The sequence below is a fragment of the Callorhinus ursinus genome, unplaced genomic scaffold (assembly GCF_003265705.2).
Source record: "Callorhinus ursinus isolate GAN/ISIS: 27379988/994484 unplaced genomic scaffold, GSC_fseal_2.0 scaffold10, whole genome shotgun sequence".
Classification (NCBI taxonomy): domain Eukaryota; kingdom Metazoa; phylum Chordata; class Mammalia; order Carnivora; family Otariidae; genus Callorhinus; species Callorhinus ursinus.
In genome coordinates, this window is record NW_027397072.1 from 57,565,697 (window position 1) to 57,584,672 (window position 18,976).

Sequence of the window (18,976 nt, forward strand, 5' to 3'; positions counted from 1 at the left end):
TACCCACAGCATTTTTTTCTGCCCACATTACCTTGAAACATCTCAAACATCCCAGCCTTGTTGTCCTCCTTTTGCTCCGCGTCCAGGGCGCTGGTGAGCTCCGGAGCTGTCTCAGCAATGACCATCGCCACCTGACCATGTTGGGGGTGGCTGGCCTGAGAGCATCACATTAGACGGGAAGAGCAGCTCCTTTGTTTTGTTTTGTTGTTAACTCCTTAAAACCAGACAGAACATCAGACCATGTCCACTGTGAGGTTTTCCAGGGTTCACCATTGTTGAATGATTAATGGTTCCTGGTGAAGTAGCCATCAGCTTTATTGTCTTCCATGGCTTCAACTCAAATGAAATGTATCCCTTTGAGTTAACTTTTGTTTTGATTTTAAGGGTTCTTTTCACCCAGAAAATCAAAGGGTATGAAAACGAATATGGATTTTTAAACAAAAAAGATTTACATAAAAATCCTTTGAGTAGAAAGTTTCCTAAGGACCCAAATCCATTGATTTGGAGAGAATGTTTAATAGTTTCCCTAAATATCTGATATTCAGACATCAGTAGCAGAAAACCTTTCAATTTGATTAAACAAAATGACTCCTTTTGATTTAGATAACAAACAGTCCATTGTTACTTTTTAATTTAAACACTTCAAATATAAGATTAGATAAACTGCATTTTAGAGTTGATTAAATAAGAGATTTTTACAGAAATTGTTCTTTGTGAAACCTATGCCTCATAGAAAAATTTGATTTTTTTTTCTTTTTTTTGGCACACCTATATCCCATTCCTGCTTTCCATTCATTCATTTATTCTGTTCATTCAACAGATATTTACTGAATGCTTACTATGGATCAGCTGTCCTTACTAGGCACACATATAACAGCAGTGGAGAAAAGAGACAAATATTCCTGTCCTTGTAGAAATTAAATTCCAAACCATTGTGTTGTGTATAGAGCTTGTTATTTACTATATGGAGTAGTCATAACTAAACATTGTGTAATATTCTGGAAAAAAGTAAGATTTCTTCATATGGATTTTATGTCCTTCGACTTGGTATAAAAAGAATCCTAACTCCTGAAACAAAACTCCATTTGAATGCACAATTATCATTTGAGTTTGAGTTGAAATATTAAACACCTATAATGTTGCTGGATGTTTCCACTCAAAATCCTGAAGTCATCCTCAATTTATGAACTCTGGGAAACCTACCAGTGGTTAGGGTTTGAAATTTCTCCTTGGTTTTCTTTACAATTTATTTATTTATTTGAGAGAGAGAGAAAGAGAGAGAGGGCCCACATGAGTGGGGGGCGGAGGGCAGAGGGCAGAGGGAGAGGGAGAAGCAGATTCCCTGCTGAGCAGGGAGCCCGATGTGGGGCTCGATCCCAGGACCCCAAGATCATGACCTGAGCCGAAGGCAGATGATTAACTGACTGAGCCACCCAGGCGCCCCTTCTTTACACTTTTAAAGTTGTTTTCTCCCTTTGCTTTGTTTTCTTTGTGACAGAGCCTGAAAAAAATGTGTAACGCTGAAAATTGCGCAATGGAAATGTAGTCATCTCAGCTATATTGCACAATTAACAAGAAAGTCTTAAGTTTGCTCTGTCTAGTGTACGTAAAGAACTAATTTTTTGTTTCCATGATTGTTAAAACCATGTAATTTCTTAAAGAAACAAATAAAACCCTTAGTATACATTTCCACCTCAGACATTAGATATATCTAAGTGTTTTTGCAGTACAAATAGCATTAATATGATATATCATATAATTTTTAAATTTTTATTTGTGAATATTTGATACATGTCCCAAGTGCTTGGGGGTATCAGAGACTAATAAGACATGGCACCTGTTCATAATGGTGTTCACAGTCCATTTGGGGAGACAAAAGATTCCCACATGAACATTAACTCTCTTGTATTAGGCAATATGGGATGTAGGTTGATGGGAAGTCTCCTGTGGGCCGCAATAATAAGCTGAGTCCTAGGTCCAATGGACTTGCCTTCTGGAGGCCCTGGCTGGCCTTCATGGGACTCCATCTTTCCTGTTCAGTTGGGGCAAAGATGATTAGCAGGCTTTCATTGTGCCTTAGGCCCCTAAGGGTAGTGCAGTCCCCTTTCTAGCTACAGCAACTGCTCAGCAAGGAAGGGAAAGGAGAGGGAACAGAGCCCACATCCTAGCCATTTCTTTGATTCACTAGCAATGCCTGTGGGAAGCAGAAACTGTACCTGAGAATGGAATATATATAGACACCATGGATATGGTTTAGGTTCTTGAGGCCAAAAATTCTTCCATAGGTTTAGGAAGACTGATATATTAATGAGGGCCCTGTAAACAAGGGGAGTTTCCTGAAAAGCGGAAGCAACACTGAGAGGGGAAGAAAGAAGGGTAGACTGAGGCTTTTGTCGGTTACTGGAGATACACTTTCTTCCTTAGTTTTGCCTGGAGCAGCCCTGCCTGTGACATAGGCATGCTCTGGGCCTAATATGCCAAATTTAGGAAGTCTGTATGTATTGCTATAATATGTAGATGTAATCTTTCTAAATTGTTTTGCTTCAGAATTAGCCAAAATTCTTGATACATGTGTGTATTTAAATTCTCAAACATAATGCTGTGTGCCTGTGGCTTTTGTTTTCATTTCCCTGGGTATTTGAAAATATTAAGAATTTCTTTGTTTTTAGAATACACTTGTTTGTTTATTTGGACCTAAATCTAAGATAGAATAATACATCAAATGCTCGTCTCTTAAAATAAATTAGAGGGAAAAAAAATCCAAAACATCAATGTATATTTTATCTGTTGGTGAAAGTATTTGGACACTTGTGTATAGATTTCTTTATTGTTGTTATTGTTGTTATTTTAAATAACAATTTCTATCAAGAATTTCTTTTCCTAGGGACACCTGGGTGGCTCAGTTGGTTAAGCATCTGCCTGCGGCTCAGGTCATGATCCCAGGGTCCTGGGATTGAGCCCCACATAGGCTGAGCAGGGAGCCTACTTCTCCCTCTGCCTGCCGCTCCCCCTGCTTGTGCTCTCTCTCTCTCTCTCTGACAAATAAAAATAAATAAAATCTTTAAAGGAAAAAAAATTTATTTTCCTGAAAACTAGATCTGGGCAGGAACCATCACACATCTCTTTGATTGGAAAGGCTGCCTAGGATAGTTATGTTCATTATCTTGATTGCTATGATGGTTTCAGGGATATATACATATGTCACAATTTACCAGATTACACATTTTAAATCTGTGCATTTATTGTATATCAATAAAACTTTTTTAAAAGGCACTTAAGTCATAAGGTATATTTTCAAGATAAAATCCCTATTATAAGAATTATATTTTTAAAGTTTGTCATTTGTTTTTTTATTTCTCTATTTTATCTACCATTTATTCATCTCTATCCCATACCCCAGACACATATATTTTAAGAAAGACAAATAGAACTAAGGAGGCCTATGTGCCAGCTGAAATTTAGATATGGGACCTTAGAGAGCTTTTTTGCATATGTAAGACTCACTGGAGTATCTTTAAGTAAATTGCACACATTTGAACGTAGAGAATTGGAGTTGTGTATTTTTCAAGAAATCCTCCTTTCCTTATAGTTTAACAGATTATGACTCATTTTTGGCCTGGAGTAAAGAACATGATTTTGGTAAGACCTTTTTCTTAAAAGAGGTTAAATAGCTTAATGCTTCCTCTTAAATATTGTTCTTTTTTTTCATTTTTATAAACTAAATTTTGGCATGTGAAACCATAGACTTTATGAGTAGATTTGTTTAGGAAGAACTAAGTCTGCTCCACTCTTCATGCCCCATGGTCTTGAGCACAGCACAGAAGGGTTAGTGATGGTTTACTATTAACTGAATATTCCTTATGTCACTCAGTGTATGTTTCAGGGAAATTTCTTTATTGTTGGATTAACGCTTAAGTTTAAAACACTGGCGATTTTTCATGAATAAAAAATAGTCTAGAAAAATTTTCAGAGTTGTCTTAACAGGATTGGGACTATTAGAGTTGTGACTTCAAAGTTTAGGCTCTTTCTACCATACCAATGATACACATTAGGATTACCTGTGCCTAGGCCACAACCCCGGGGTGAGGCCCTCATTTAAGTATTTTTTTTTTTTAAGTCCCCAGATTATTCCAGTGTACATCCATACTATTTCCCACACCATATTCCCCCACACTCAAACTTTCTACTGCAAAACTTTCAAACATGTAGAGAACTTGGAAGAATAAGTCAACAAACACCCATATTCTCTCTACCTAGACTCAGTAATTATTAACCTATTAACCTTTTGCTGTGTTTGCTTTATGGCTCACTCTCCCTTTTTTTCTCTACATACATACTTTATTGTACCAGGTGAAAATAAGTTTCAGACATCATGATTCTTTGCCATTAAATGCTTCAGTATGCATCTTCTGGGAATAAAGACATTCTCCTACATAACCACAATACCATTATCACACCTAAGAAAATTAATAATAACTTAGAATGCTCTTTAAGAGCTCAGTTCCATTTATTAAAGGCATATGAATTCATATTCTACTAAAAATTAAATGCAAATGAAAGAGAAGTTCTTCAGAATATGAAATTCTGGGAATTCTTGCTAGTGATACGTTTCTCCTCTGTGTTTGCTTAAAACATTTTGATGAGGTAAATGCATTTTCCTAATGTATGGTGAGGTAAGATCCTTCCTAGCTCTCACATCGCATGATCATGTCATGAGAAAAAACACTTATCAGAGTTCATGCCACAGTGCGGTTTAGTGGAAAAAGCCCAATCTCAAGCCAGAATGATGTTTGTTCAAACACTTTTTCTGCCATTTACTGCAGGTGACCTTGGAGAAATAAAATTCTTATATCAGTTAGGACGCTGTCAGAAACTACCTTCAGGCTCACTGGAGTGATCAGGATATATATTATTTCACAAGAAATCCAGAGGTAGGACAGGCTCCGTGGTTGGTCAGTTCTGTAGTTTAGGTTCTTAGCATCTTCCTGCTGTGCCAGACTTCTTATCAGCTCCAACTTTATTTTGGGCTCCTTCCTCAAGCTGGTTCCCATCCATATATTATGGGATTCAGAGGAAGTCAGAAACCTCCCCACAGGTGTGGGCTGTCCGTCTTTCTGTCTGATTGGACATCTCTGCCCACTTCTGGACCAGTGACTTGGGTTGGGGTTTTCTTAGGGAGAAGAAGGGAGGAACGGATGTGAGGTATACCACTAACAGTGTTCATTACTCCTCCGAGCCTCAGTTTTCTTTGCTGTAAAATAGGAACAATGATGTCTACTTCTGTGATTATCAACTGACATAAAATAAGTAAAGCAACAATCACAAAGCTGATGTTCAATAATGCTAATTCCTATTTTATTTCTCTCCTGTTCATCTTATAAAAAATTCTGTCTCCCTTTGACACTGCCACACTACATACTAGTAAGCACAGAGTAAGTGACTCTTCCTTAACTGGTCCTTGCGTGTCCTCCCACCTCAGTATGTAAGGCAAAACATTTTATCTGAACTTTGCAGATTGGTCCCATACCCTCCATTAACCTATTTTGACCCATCTTATTTTTCCTTATATATTTCAACTTCACTTTATATTATTGCAGAGCCAGGGAAAGGAAACTGTCAACGGTGGGTATGTATTTATCAAGATCTGGATCAAATGTGAGCAAAAATCTCTTTAATGTCACTGTCTGTAAAAACAACACAGTTGAGATAGATTTTCCCCTTTTATTAAAATAAATGCACCATGACCTGTGAAAAAGTCAGCAAAATAAAATGCTATATTTGAAACATAGTATCTGATTTGTCCAGGATAGACCAGATCTTTGATACTTTGGGAAAATCTAGGCTTATCATCATAGTTTAGCAACTCTGACTTCTTCAGAACCTACTTTCTAAAAAGAATTGTGTCTTGTTTACCAGCAAATCTTTTTTTTTTTTGATTGTTTGGTCTTGAACCTTCTTTCACCCACCGTGAGAAAGTCATCTTCCAAAATGGTGTTTTCCAATATGTGTGAACACTGGAGGGTCTTTGTTCAGGCATGCCCTTTTCAAAATATGTAGAGAAGGATTGTCATATTTTTCTCTCTATGGAATTTCTAAAGCACTTCTGATACACCTATGAAGTTCTGCAAAATTATTATAACCCAATCACACGGGAAGATCATCACCTTATTTTTTAATTTTCTTCCTAAACGATGGGATCACTCTTAAAGGGAAGTTATTGCTCCTTCTTGACCCCTCAAGTAAAATATTGAATTCCTGCTGACCTCCATGGCGAGAAAATTGAAGAATGGTGACAAGCCCGGTGTCTCTCCTGACCTGGAAGATGCTGAACCTTGGCTCATCTTTTTTCCATTACAGTTTTTTTACTTTGTCTTTAATTTTGTGGATGAGGCATCTGTTGATCTAGTTGGCTCTGTGAATACTGAAAATGGTCAGATTTTGAGTGGTTCCATCCATAATTCAAACCTTCTGCTGCCATGAATCATTTCAGCCAGAGGGATATTTTCTATTTTTATTGATTGATTGATTGATTGATGTATTTATTTCAGAGAGAGAAGGAGAGCACATGTGTGAGGGTGGGAGGGGCAGAGGGAGAGGGAGAGAGAACTCCAAGCAGACTCTGCGCTGAATGCATGCCCAAAGTGGGGCTCAATCCCACGACCCTAGAACACAACCTGAGTGAAAACCAAGAGTCAGACGCCCAGCTAACTATGCCACCCCAGCACCCCCAGAGGGATATTTTTTAAAGGAACTATTTAAGTGTGTGTTGTTGCTTTTTATACATCTCAAATGAAGGTTCTATAAATGTTTAATTATGAAGCAGCACAATCAAAGCAGAACTCTGAAATAAATTATTTTATTAAAGAAGCCAGATAAGGGATCCTGTGGCTATAACTTTAGTTAAAAGTGCTAGAGTTTTGGAAAAAAAAGTTTGAAATTTCTATTGCATTTCCTTAAACTGCTATTGGTTTCTTTAAAAAAAGGGTGACATGTGATTGTAACTTACGAAAGTTGGTTTTGTTTGGGCAGATTTTTAATTTTAGTACCTTGCCGGAAAGTCTTGTGGACAGGATTCCCTTTGCTGTGTAACGAATGCTTTTACTGTTTAGTTAAGGTTTGCTACCGGTAGCTCAAAGGCTAAAATGAAAAGTGAAATGGCTGTTGTTTCCCATCTAATTCCAGATTTTATTTTTATTTCCACTACCCAGTGTTAAAAAAAAAATGAAAAGAAAGCAAAGATCGAGATCCAAAAGCTGAAACTAAAATTTAATTTCCTAACTAGAGTAAGGCTGGCTTTGCCGTGATCTGAGGAGTCATACATAGGAAACATTTGTTCATAGCTATACCGTTGGCCATACTAATTGCCGGGATTAGTAGTTGGATCGGCATGTATTCCTGTCTTCAGACAGTCAGGCACGTAAAAAACAATCAAGGCTAAGCATTTGAGATTGACTCAACTTTTATAACTCCCTACTGAGAAATGTTTCAACTGTGCTTCTTGAGAGAATGGAACACAAATCTAAGTGATAGTGGGTTGGAGAGCAATGCATTAATTGCTTCTTTTACCCAGGACTTTAATGATAGAGTAATTGCCAGAGCTTTCTTTGTTTTTTTCTTGATTCCATCATTTCTGTATTCTGTCTTCGAGCTTCTTATGTGTGGGGGTCTAAAGTTGTATGGAATAGATTCTGAGGGTACACTGCTTTTGTCCCAGATCATTTATTGTTTTCACTTTACATATGGAGTTCTTATTTTGACTGAAAATCACAGCATGATCAATGAAAAATTTTTGACCAGCTGACAATAATATATTTACAGTGGCTTTTAAAAATTGTTTGGAAAAGAGATTATACTTGGAGAATAATTTTTGTTATTATTTCTGGAAGACCCAGTGCCATGGAAAATTTTAGGGCTATGAGTCTGTTTTGCTATATTGAGCATTGTGCCATTCAGTTTATACATCTTTAACTATATGCTGTGTGATTGAGTCAGGAAGTATTTGGGGATACTTATGGTCAACCTGAGTTTTGAGAAGTGATTTTTAAAAAATTGTAGCTGGACAAAAGCAAAGGGTCATTTGAGAGTATTGGAATTGTGTTATGTTTGAAAAACTTGTCAGAAAATTTGTCTGTAATTAGCCATACATTTAGATTTATTGTGAACCAAGTCATGGACTCTGCTGGTGGTGCAGCCTGTCTTTCTCCCAGCTGAGCATGAAAACCTGGTAGTACAGGGACGCTCCTGTCTTCTCGGCATGGTCAAGTTACACTGTGGCTCCTGTCACATGTTATCACTAACATAGTGACTACCAAGTGGTGAGTGTGCTACACAGACATGGGTCATGCATTTTTGGTTTTGTTCTTTGCAGTACTTATGCACCGTAAGAGCAGTATTATGACAACTGAAGCATTTTCTATTTGGGCTAATTTAGGATCATCAGTAGAGACATAAAGGCATTTGACCACTCTTTTTTTGTGGGTCTGTGTGTGTGTTTTGCTCTCATGTGATGACTAGACAGGGAGATGGACAAAGAATCAATGTTGGGGGTGATGGAGGAGAGGTGCTCGTTGCCACTGCTTTTTGTTCGTCTGTGTGATCTACTCATCATTTCTTACAGCCTCTGGCAGCTGTTCTGGTGACCTAGGTTTCACTTCCTTTGCAGAAACTGTGACTTTTATTTTTGAATAATTGATGAGTAAGAAGGTGTTTTTTTAAGAAATGGATTTGCCATTTCCTAAAATAAAGTGGAAGCCTTTTGCTTGCTTATTCTGCTTCATCTTTTTTTTTTTTTTGAAGATTTTATTTATTTATTTTGACAGAGAGCGAGAAAGGGAACACAAGCCGGGGAAAGAGGGTGGGAAAGGGAGAAGCAGACTTCCTGCGGAGTGGGGAGCCTGATGCAGGCCTCGATCCCAGGACCCTGGGATCATGACCTGAGCCGAAGGCAGACGCTTAACGACTGAGCCACCCAGGCACCCCTGCTTCATCTTCTATTAGGCATTCGTACACTTGTAGGCATAGTTGGTGTGAGAATTACTCTTTTTGAAAGCTTTCCATTTGGTTTTTGGTCCAAGTGGTTGACGTTCCAGCTAGCAGTATCCCTGCTTCTTACCTGAGGAATATAAAATGAGATGCACTTTGGAATACTTATTCTTTAACTTTTGAATATTGGATGCAGGTATTAGTACAAACTCAGTGCACCATTATGTGACGAGAAGAAAAGAGACATATTTATAACTAGCGAGAAATTGTTGGCAAAGAGAAGTTCTGTCCTGTTCCATCAGTTCCTGAGGTGGAACTGAGTTTTCTTTTATTAGGTGTGTCTTCCAAGTTGGAATGATTCAGTAGTCACCTGCAAGCATTAGTGTATTGAGTCCTTGGAACTCTTCGTACTCCCAGCGAGGCAGTTTATGAAGCAGATGCACAGCAAGCATGTCTGTTATGACTTTTCTAAATAGTGTACCACACAATGGATGATGTTTTGGTATACTGGACTGTAGCAGTTAGAGCATGACGTGTCAAGTAGAAACTCAGTTATAACTGTCTACTCTTCTTATGCCCTATTTTCTCAGTGTGCTTTATAGTGATCCTGTCAATTTGATGGCCAGACAACAAAAATAAATCCCAAATAGTTGATTTTAGAGTTTTAAGTTGGTTGGATAGGGGAAAACATTAAGTATGAGGATGACTATCAATTTGGTTTCTCTTACTATTCCTCTTGCTGGTTGCCTTATCAGTGGACTGCATTACTTTATATGCAGTTTTATTTCTTTTAAAAATAAAGTTCATGAACTTTGTCCTGGTTCAGGATGTTTGAAGCTCTGCTGTAATCACTGCTCTGTTCAGCCAATAAAATACTTGTAATTGTAAAACATCTGTGACTGTCAGACCATTAATGTTCCTGTGTGCCACCATTTTATCATTGTTTTGCATCATCATTGACTTGTGTGTTCAGGTATTCTTCACCACATGAAGGAATGAAGCCGGTAACAGCTGTTTTCAAGTATAATCTAAACCTACTTCTATATTTTTCTACAGGGTTTTCTGGCATCCTTTTTTTTTTTTAAACTCATTCCATGTTAAGGAGGAGCCCTGGGATGGCCTTTCAGGTTTCTTGGTGTGTTTAGGAAGATGTGGCCAATGTTACTTGCTGGAACTGGCCCTGAAAAAGTTGAACTGGTGCCATATTTTTCATGCTACTGTTATGTCTAACTATAAAATGAAAGAAGTGCTAATAACACTTCCTACTTGTTTAGCACGTTTTCCTCCCCAACTCTCAAAGGAGTTGGCCAATATCAGGCTGGATTCCCAGACCGCGTTTCTATTATTTTCTAGTTCCTGTAGTGTATTGTAATGTTACACAAGACCACAAGACTTAGCGAGTTAACTTCTTTTCTCTTATGTTTTCCTAAAAATTGGAAACAAATCTTTGCTATTATCATCCCCATTTCTCAGATACTGAGACTAAGGCTCGCCTTGGCTAGGTATTTGACCTAGCATTATACGTTAATCGGCAGCAGAGCCAAAAATAGAACTCAGAATTCGTCCTCCACTTCATTTGTTACTGAGCCGTAGTTTCTCTTCTTTTCAGCTATGCTCACAGCAGGACCAAAGAAAATACATCTTCAGGTACCAAAATATTTCCCACGTCTCTTCTTCAGTGTTCATATGTTAAGATATATACTAGATTTATTGTCTGAAATAAAGTTTCAGTGCCAGTTATAAACATGATCTGTTGCCATATTATTCCTGATTTGACTGCCATCCCAGAAGGTGATGGATAGTTGAAGAAAGAATATAATGAATGCAGTCCCTATTTTCTTTTGCCCTTCTAAATTTAATTTAATATAAAGTTGCTTTCTGCCAGGAAATTTCATGAATGGGCATATGTTAATAAGCCAGACTTTTTTTTCCCTTTATAGTAATAGACTTAACAAAATATCTCCCCAAAGTGGATTCAGTTGGTATATGTTAATACTTGAGTACTTCCTGAGCTTATAGGAGGAAGCAACTCCAGCCACTCCGAAAAGCTCCTCCTGAACTTATAGGAGGAAGCAACTCCAGTCACTCCATTTCTCTAAAACTTGGTTACTGCAATCTGAATATATTTTTTGCTTTGAAATATATCCTCCATAATTTTGTTAGTGAATGTTTGTTGAACTTGAGGAGTCTGTTAAAACTAGAAGAATTGACTGTTCTGCTTTAAAAATACTTTAAAAAAAATCAAACAGTGAAGTTTCTGGGAGGGCCATTTCTTTTTTTCTTCAGAGTGACAAAAGTGAAAGTTGCATTTTGATCAATTCTGATTAGTTGTCTTAGTGAAAACATAAGACCCAAAGTGTGTGCTGGTGCACATATACAAAGCTGTTTTCGTGTCTTGGTGTGTCTCCCCCACACCCCCGGCCCCACATGAACTTTTGCATGTATACACATGCCACACATAAAGAGTCCATTCTTGCTCACAAGCAGCTGAAGGAGGCTGGCCACTGCAGTCTTCTGCTCAGTGGAAATTGGCAGCCTTTCTTCTCCTGTAAACAACAGCCTGACGTCACCCCACGCAGCGGTGATAGTGGACCCACTTTAGAGATTCTCAATTGGCAGGACTGTTGAAGGCCTGTCACTGGCTTCGGTCACCTTCAGCACACTTGAGCAAATGCAATGCAGGGAAATTTGTTAATGTCAGGAATACTGGATAGCCCTTTAAAACAGTCTGTAAAGTATTTATCCTTGAATTTGCACATAGAATCCTAACAAGAAATCTGTGTGATAAGCGGGAGAGCTGGACTATTCCTGTTTTAGAAATGAGCCAACTGAAAAGTCCAGAGAATTAAAAAGTGAGCAAGTGGTGGAATGACTGATATTCAGGCCTTCTAAGCACGGTTTTGTCTCTCTTTCCACTATTTTAAGTAACTTCTTTAGTAATTGTTAACTGTTGTATTCTGTTACTTCCGCTCCCTTCTAAAACGTGTGGAGATGATGATTTATGAGGTTTTTCTTTTTTTCCAGTGAAGACATCTGTGCATTAAAATCAGATATAGTCTTGATGCATTTGGGGACTCTGACACTAAGGTAACCTGCTCCCTTGCCTCAGAGAGAGATCCTTTTGAAAAATCTAGTGTAAGTCTACACTCCCCAGCATAACTGGAAAGATTTATTAACAAGATGATCCTGTTTTTCATTTGGCCTCTGAAAGCGACATAAAATTGAGAGAATGAATGATTACAGTTCTTTTGTGATGTTAACTGGAAGAGACAAAACCAACATGAAAGAACTGTTCTATTAGTCAGAAGTCAGATTTTTATTGCAAAGGAGAGGAGAGTTGAGCCACTGGTAAAAATGTTATTTATGTGTTATGTAAAATAGTTGTCTTTCTCACGTGCCCACTTCTAGTGTATTTTCAGGCAGTTGCAAAAAGTGAAGAAGAAGAATTTTACCTTTCATGATTTATAGTTACATATATGGCCTGGGAATACTTTAGGTTCGTAGATAACCCTTGGTTTTCTGTTCGTGACTTTGAGTTGGTTTTTCAGTGTGACATTAAGAATAGGGAGGGAGGGTGTTTAAATATGTGTAGACTATCCACAAGAAATTACTTGTACTTTAACTTCTCTGCGGACTGCCCCATCTTGAGCCAGCTCCCCTGATTCTGAGGTGCAGGTTTAGAGAATGCAAATTGATGTCGATTTTAGCTTAGCCCTGAGAGAAAAATGGCTAAAACTCTATGTATTAAAAAGGCAAATGCAGTTTTTTAAAAAGCTGCTATCTAACACTGCACTTTGGAACACAGTAGGCACTCAAAAATGAATTTTAAGTGAAGCTGTGAGAATCAGAAGTTAACTGTGTTGGCAACCTCAATAAGCTAACATCTATACAGTAGCTGACTAAAATATACCCAAGGGGGGGGAGAAAGTGCATTTGTGGTGAAGGAAATGTATTTTATTGTATAACTTAAAATGAACCAAAAGAGCTGTTGATTTTGCATTTTGTCTTGTCAAATGGGGAAAAAAAGAATCTTGCCTTTAAAAGATGATAGTGCCAGCTTTTAAAATGCCAGCAGGCTGAAGGAATAGAGAGGAAGTACATAAAATCTGCTTTTACAAAGAACGCAAGTGATTCCCGTTTCACCAACCAAGAATGAGGAGTCCATACCGGCTTCCAGTCGGAGCCACTCACTCCTGCTGTGCAGTGACGTCGGGCCGTCTGGGTCTGCTGCGCCGCCTTTGCAGTGAGCGGCCCCGTGCAGTGTGGCACCGGCGCGGGCTTCCCCAGCCCTGCCTGGGGAAGCCCGCACCCACGGCTTACAGGAACGGCTGCAGGGGGTCTGCCCAGCCTGGCTCGAGGTTCAGACAGCTATGCCTCAAGTGTCTCAGTTTATCATTTAACAGCAGCAGAGTTTCTCATCACTGCAAGAAGCTGTTTGTAATGGTAAACAAGGAGTAGGAAGGGCAGGGGACAGATGTTAGACAAGTGAAGTCGGTGGTGGAGCCACGGGAGAGCCAGGTTGGGCTTAGATTGTAACTCCTAAGTCATGCTCTTGCTGTCTGTTTCACGGGGGATCTGATACGAGCAGAGAACAAAGGAGAAGTTTCATTTTGACCCTTCATAAAAGCATTAGCTTTCTTATTTTGACATTTCAGAGTTTGTTGAAAACAGGTTTTGGGCAGATTTGTTACAAGTAATGACACCAGGTAGATGGTGCGTTGCAGTTTGGAAGCCCTCTCGGGGGCGTGGTCCTGTTCCCCAACCTCCAGCCACCTCATGAGCTAGTGCTCTTCCCCCTTCTGAATGAGGAGCGGACTTCTCACTCAACGTTTACGGCTTGCTCTCGGCACCTAGGAGCGCAAGCAGTAGAGCTGAGACTGGACTCTGTCTTTTGACCTCTTGCTCCGGTATTCCCTTCACTAAGCCAGAACCAAGCGCTTTTGATAACACCCAGCTCCGTGGTCTTCCCCATCTCTCACTCTCGTAGCTACGCAGAAAACCACAGCCAGCAAATCCAGATTAGTAACCGAGTTCATGTTGCCGAGAGTAAGAGCACATAGACCCTCAAAGGGGAACTTCTTGATTGACTTTGAAGTTAATACTCCAATAAAAAAAGAGGAGTCTTGTTATTTCTTACTTAGAATGGTAGTGCAGCATGAACCTTAGGGACCGTTCAGTTTTAATATACTTTTAAAAAAATCTAGAGTAAAGCATTTCCATAAGGAGAGTGAAACTTCAGTTAATTGCAGAGACTAGTCTTAGGGCTCATTCCCCAGATGCAGACGAATGTGCTCTTTCTTTTAAAAAGTATACCTCCCTGGGGCGCCTGAGTGACTCAGTTAAGCATCTGTCTCTTGATTTCAGCTCAGCTCAGGATCTCAAGGTTGTGAGATTGAGCCCCATGTGGGGCTCTGTGCTCAGCGGGGAGTCTGCTTGAGATTCTCTTTCTCCCTCTCCCTCTGCCTCTCCTCCCCTCCATTTTTCATAAATATATATATGTACACACACACACACACACACACACACACACACACACACACACACACACACACTTTTCCCTATGCAGAGGCTGCAGTTCCCATCCTAGGAGCTAATTTGACTTGAGCTTCCAGCAGACATTCCTGAGTGTCTGCCCTGTGCAGAGCCCTGTGCTGGACCCAGACCTACAGGAGTGTGGGATCTAGTGGGGGAGGCTTCATCCAAGGTAAGGTGCACCCCACGCTGAGTGTTCAAACATTTAAAAGAGTAGGACTGTCACAGATAAATTCATGGATAACCCAGATTTGGCCTCAGTCTTCTGGAAACATTTATGAGGAAGTTCTTTTTTATATAACCTTCTATCTGTATGAAAAAAATGACAATTGTGACCACTTTGGAACGTTTCAGAAAAATGCTCCTTGTCCCTGAGAAGCTAAGTATAAAGATGAAAAGTAAATTAAAAGCAAAAGAGGGGCACCTGGCTGACTCAGTCGGTTAAGCATCTGCCTTTGGCTTAGGTCATGATTGCAGGGTCTTGGGATCTAGCCCCTCATCGGGCTCCTGCTCAGCGGGGAGCCTGCTTCTCCCTCTCTGGCCCTTCCCCTTGCTCGTGCTCTCATTTGCTCTCTCTCTCCCAAATGAATAAATAAAAAATCTTAAAAAAAAAAAAGCAAATGAAATTGAGATTGTTGGCACCAGATTTTTCTGTAGGTGTTGTCCCTACAGGTTTGACTGAGAACATCATATATTATTGTGCCTTGTTATAAAAGCTCTGCTGATAACTTTTAATTCCTTGGCATACATTTTCAAAAGCTGATGGCGAGCATGTCACACACTTGCTAGCCCTCCATGAGTGCTGTTCAGCTGAGAACCTGGAGAACATTTTTTAACCTCTGATAATTTGGGCAATCTCCAAGTCAAGCTGAATTGATAGGGAATGCAGAAAATGATCAGAATAATTACAAGTCCCATTATATAAGAGATTACTTTGCCAACAAAAACACTCATGGAATGCCTTTATAGACCTTACTTGCATCAGAATTAAACTTGTCTTTCTCAGTAGCTATTTCCAAAGCTGAACAAACTGCATTGTGTAAATGGGTCAGTTTGTGCAGTATTCTGCATGAAATGTTCAGGTACACATAAAGGCAGTTGGATTATAAATTTTAAGGGCAAACTAGCCTCCAGTAAAGCAGATATAGGGGGAAGCTATGTTATATTCTTAGAGGAAGAGAAGTTTCTCTTTAATTTAAAAGCTGCGTTCAATTTCCCAGTCTCTTGGCTTGGATCGTACTCACCTCTGTCAGCTCCAGGTTTTGCTCTTCAGCCAGTCTCTCTCTTCATTCTCTCACATTTCTGCCTCCAAGTCCTTGAATCACACTCAGCAGCAGTACTTGGGTATAATCAGGCGATTCTGCCTTCCCTCTAGTCTCCAGGGCCGAAGAACTCGATGGAATGATTTTGATTAACTTTTTTTTTAAAAAAGATTTTATTTATTTATTTGACAGAGAGAGAGAGAGAGCACGAGTAGGCAGAGAGGCAGGCAGAAGGAAAGGGAGAAGCAGGCTCTCCACTGAGCAGGGAGCCCAACGTGGGGCTCGGTCCCAGGACTCTGGGATCATGACCTGAGCTGAAGGCAGCTGCTTAACCGACTGAGCCACCCAGGTGCCCCTGGATTAACTTTTAAAAAATAAACAGATATCCCATTGACTGAGGTCTGTGCAGTACCTTTCTACTGTAATGCTACAGGCTTCAAATCATGCCAAAGAAAGAGGCAAAATATTATAAATGGTGCATATGTGAACTTTGCTCAAGAGGCTTTGAGGGTCCAACCTCCATTTACCATGTTTATCCCAAAGTGTTCTTTTTAAAAAATTTTTTTATTGTTATGTTAATCACCATATATTACATCATTAGTTTTTGCCAAAGTGTTCTTTATTTCATTTTGGTAGTGAAGACCAAAGGTGAATTTCAGTAACAACCTTTTTATATTTATAGCTTTTTATGAGTTGTGCATTTTCCCTCTTAGATGATAAATGGTGGAGTGGGGGGATTTCCATAGATTTTAGGGCAAGAACCCAAGTCATCATACATTGGGATTTAAATTTTCAATTCATCACTTCAGCCCCCAACACTTGAGGAGAATAGGCATTTCATGTCTCCCTATTTGACTGAAAGTGTCAGAAACCTATCAAAGTAACTTAGAAAACAGAGACTTGACTTACAGAATCTAAGAAAGGCTTGGGTCACCAAACTGTGGGAAGTATAGACTTGCAGTTGGCCTGAACGTGGCCAGAGTTCTCCTTCTTTCACCTCTTTCTGCATGTTTATTTCATTCCTTCTCATGGCAGACCATGTTTCCACAGAGTTGGAAACATGGCCACCACAGTTTATTTTATAGCTTCTGTCACTGAAAAGTTCTCTGGAGGCCAAGTTAAAAAAATCATAGGGAGCTCATCAGATCAATATAGATCACGTGTCCATTCCTGGAACACTCAGCAGGGATCAGGGAGGTGGGGGTCATGTAGGAACATGGGGACACATGTATTTACCCACACAACTAGAAGTGGGTGGGTGGCTGGGTATTTCCCCAGATAAGAAATGATTGTTGGGAAGAAAATTCTCCAGCATGTGTACTCACTACAACATGCCAGGCTAATGTCTTTCAAGGGTTTTGACAGAAACTCACAGTAAAAAATACATTTTACATTGAGGCACACATATACACATGTTTAACTGAAAAAAAATTCACAAAGCAATATTCACCCTCACTATGGTTTAAGGCATTCTGATATTTTCTATTAACATTGCATTGTAGTTCACTAAAAAAAAAAATACTGATTATAATTCACCTAATTGATTTCATGACTCATTAGTGGATAATGATCTGTTTGAAAAAATACTATGCTAGGCATTAAAAGTAGCAGGTAGTTCATGTGCAAACAGATACTTGGGCATGAATATTTATTGAGTCTTGTTGAAGAAGTAACTTACATTTTAGAAAGATGCTGGAGTCTCAGGGTGACAAATATGTGACATGAATGCCCTTTCCAATTCCTGTAGTGGATAGGATGGTGCTTTTCCTACTGAAGAATCCTGGAACCACCACCCAGCCCTTTGTAAATTAAAGTAACTGAAACAAGCACTATGCTTGCACTTCACTCTGTTTTAGATTTATCTTTTGCTGAGAAATAGTGAAATCTGTGGACCTAGAGAATGTCCCCAAATGCTTTCAATTCTCTATTAAAACATCAACGCCACTTCCTTGAATATTTCACTGTGGCACATGAAAGGCAGCTTTGCTGACCACCGTAACACTATAAAAAGATGGATGATGTATTTACTTACCCAAGAGCCAGTTGAAAAGTGGAGGTCTCTTTATTTTTTATCTTCTACTGAAACATTTGAATTCTCAGACTTCCATCTCTTAAGTTGAATTGAGCTATTCAGTTGGAAACTTAGAGCGGTAGTACGTACAGAATGACCCCTGAATGAGATGTGGCAACGCAGAGAGGACTGGTCGGGCTCCTTTCTGCAAACAGTCCCGAGCCCATACAGGTCCTAAAGGACCGATAAGCGTGCAGTGCCATGAAGCTCACTGTGAAAGGCAAAGCAGTAAAATGTTTAGAAGAATGTATTGGAGAATATAGAGTTAGGAATATGGAGAGATTTCATAAACAAGACGCAGAAAGGACTGACCATAAAGGAAAAGATTGATAAGTTCAACTACGGTTGATCGACTTCTGTTCACTAAAAAGATGGGACAAACAGATTGGGAAAAGTATTTAGAACACCTACAACAGACAAAGGACTCATACTCAATCCAAAGAGCTGTCATGGGAGTGTAAATTGGTACAACCATGTTAGGAAAAAGTCTGGTGGTATCTAGTGAAGCTGAAGATAAGATATCCTAGGATCCAGCAGTTTCACTCCCAGATTATACCTTCAAGCAGCAGTTCCCCAAACCTTTTGATCTTACTTTATACTTTTACAAATTATGGAGGACTTCAAAGAACTTTTGTTTATGTGGATTATATCTATTGATATCATCTGCCACATTAGAAAACAGAGAAATTTAAAAAATACATATTTGTTTATTCATTGAAAAGCCCATTACGTGTTAACATAAATAACATTTTAAATGAAAAATAACTAAATTTTACCAAAACAAGAAAAATTAGAAGAGTGGCATTGTTTTACAGTTCTGCAAATCTCTTTAATGTCTAGCTTAACAGAAGACAGCTGGATTCTCTCTCTGCACTTTTACGTTCATCTGCTGTGGCATGTTGTTTTGGTTGACGTATATGAAGAAAATGTGGCCTTGCACAGATATGTACTTGGAAAAAGGAGGAGTATTTTCATAACCTTTCCAAACAATTGTAGATATTCTTCTTTGATGCCCAACTAACTACAAATGGTGGTTTCTTAAAGTTTGGTGGCAGTGTGAAACCTGAAACCATGTCAATAAACTTGTAATTATTTATTAATTAAAAGACCTTAGTTTATCTTGCATGTT

The 18,976-nt window shown here is 39.1% G+C and overlaps 1 protein-coding gene across 3 annotated transcripts in view; it reads left to right on the forward strand.

The window, feature by feature from the left end:
• SERTAD2 (SERTA domain containing 2) overlaps nt 1-18,976 on the forward strand; it is a 113,055-nt gene that overhangs the window by 6,383 nt on the left and 87,696 nt on the right. Inside the window, exons 2-3 of one of the 3 annotated variants that reach the window (XM_025868579.2) lie at nt 10,592-10,629; nt 12,007-12,069. The exons of 1 other annotated variant lie outside the window; for it this stretch is intronic. In XM_025868579.2, coding sequence (XP_025724364.1) covers nt 12,044-12,069 — 26 coding nt within the window. In that variant the 5' untranslated portion in view covers nt 10,592-10,629; nt 12,007-12,043. The remainder of the gene's footprint in view (nt 1-10,591; nt 10,630-12,006; nt 12,070-18,976) is intronic. One more of the 3 variants, XM_025868580.2, reaches the window with a different exon arrangement.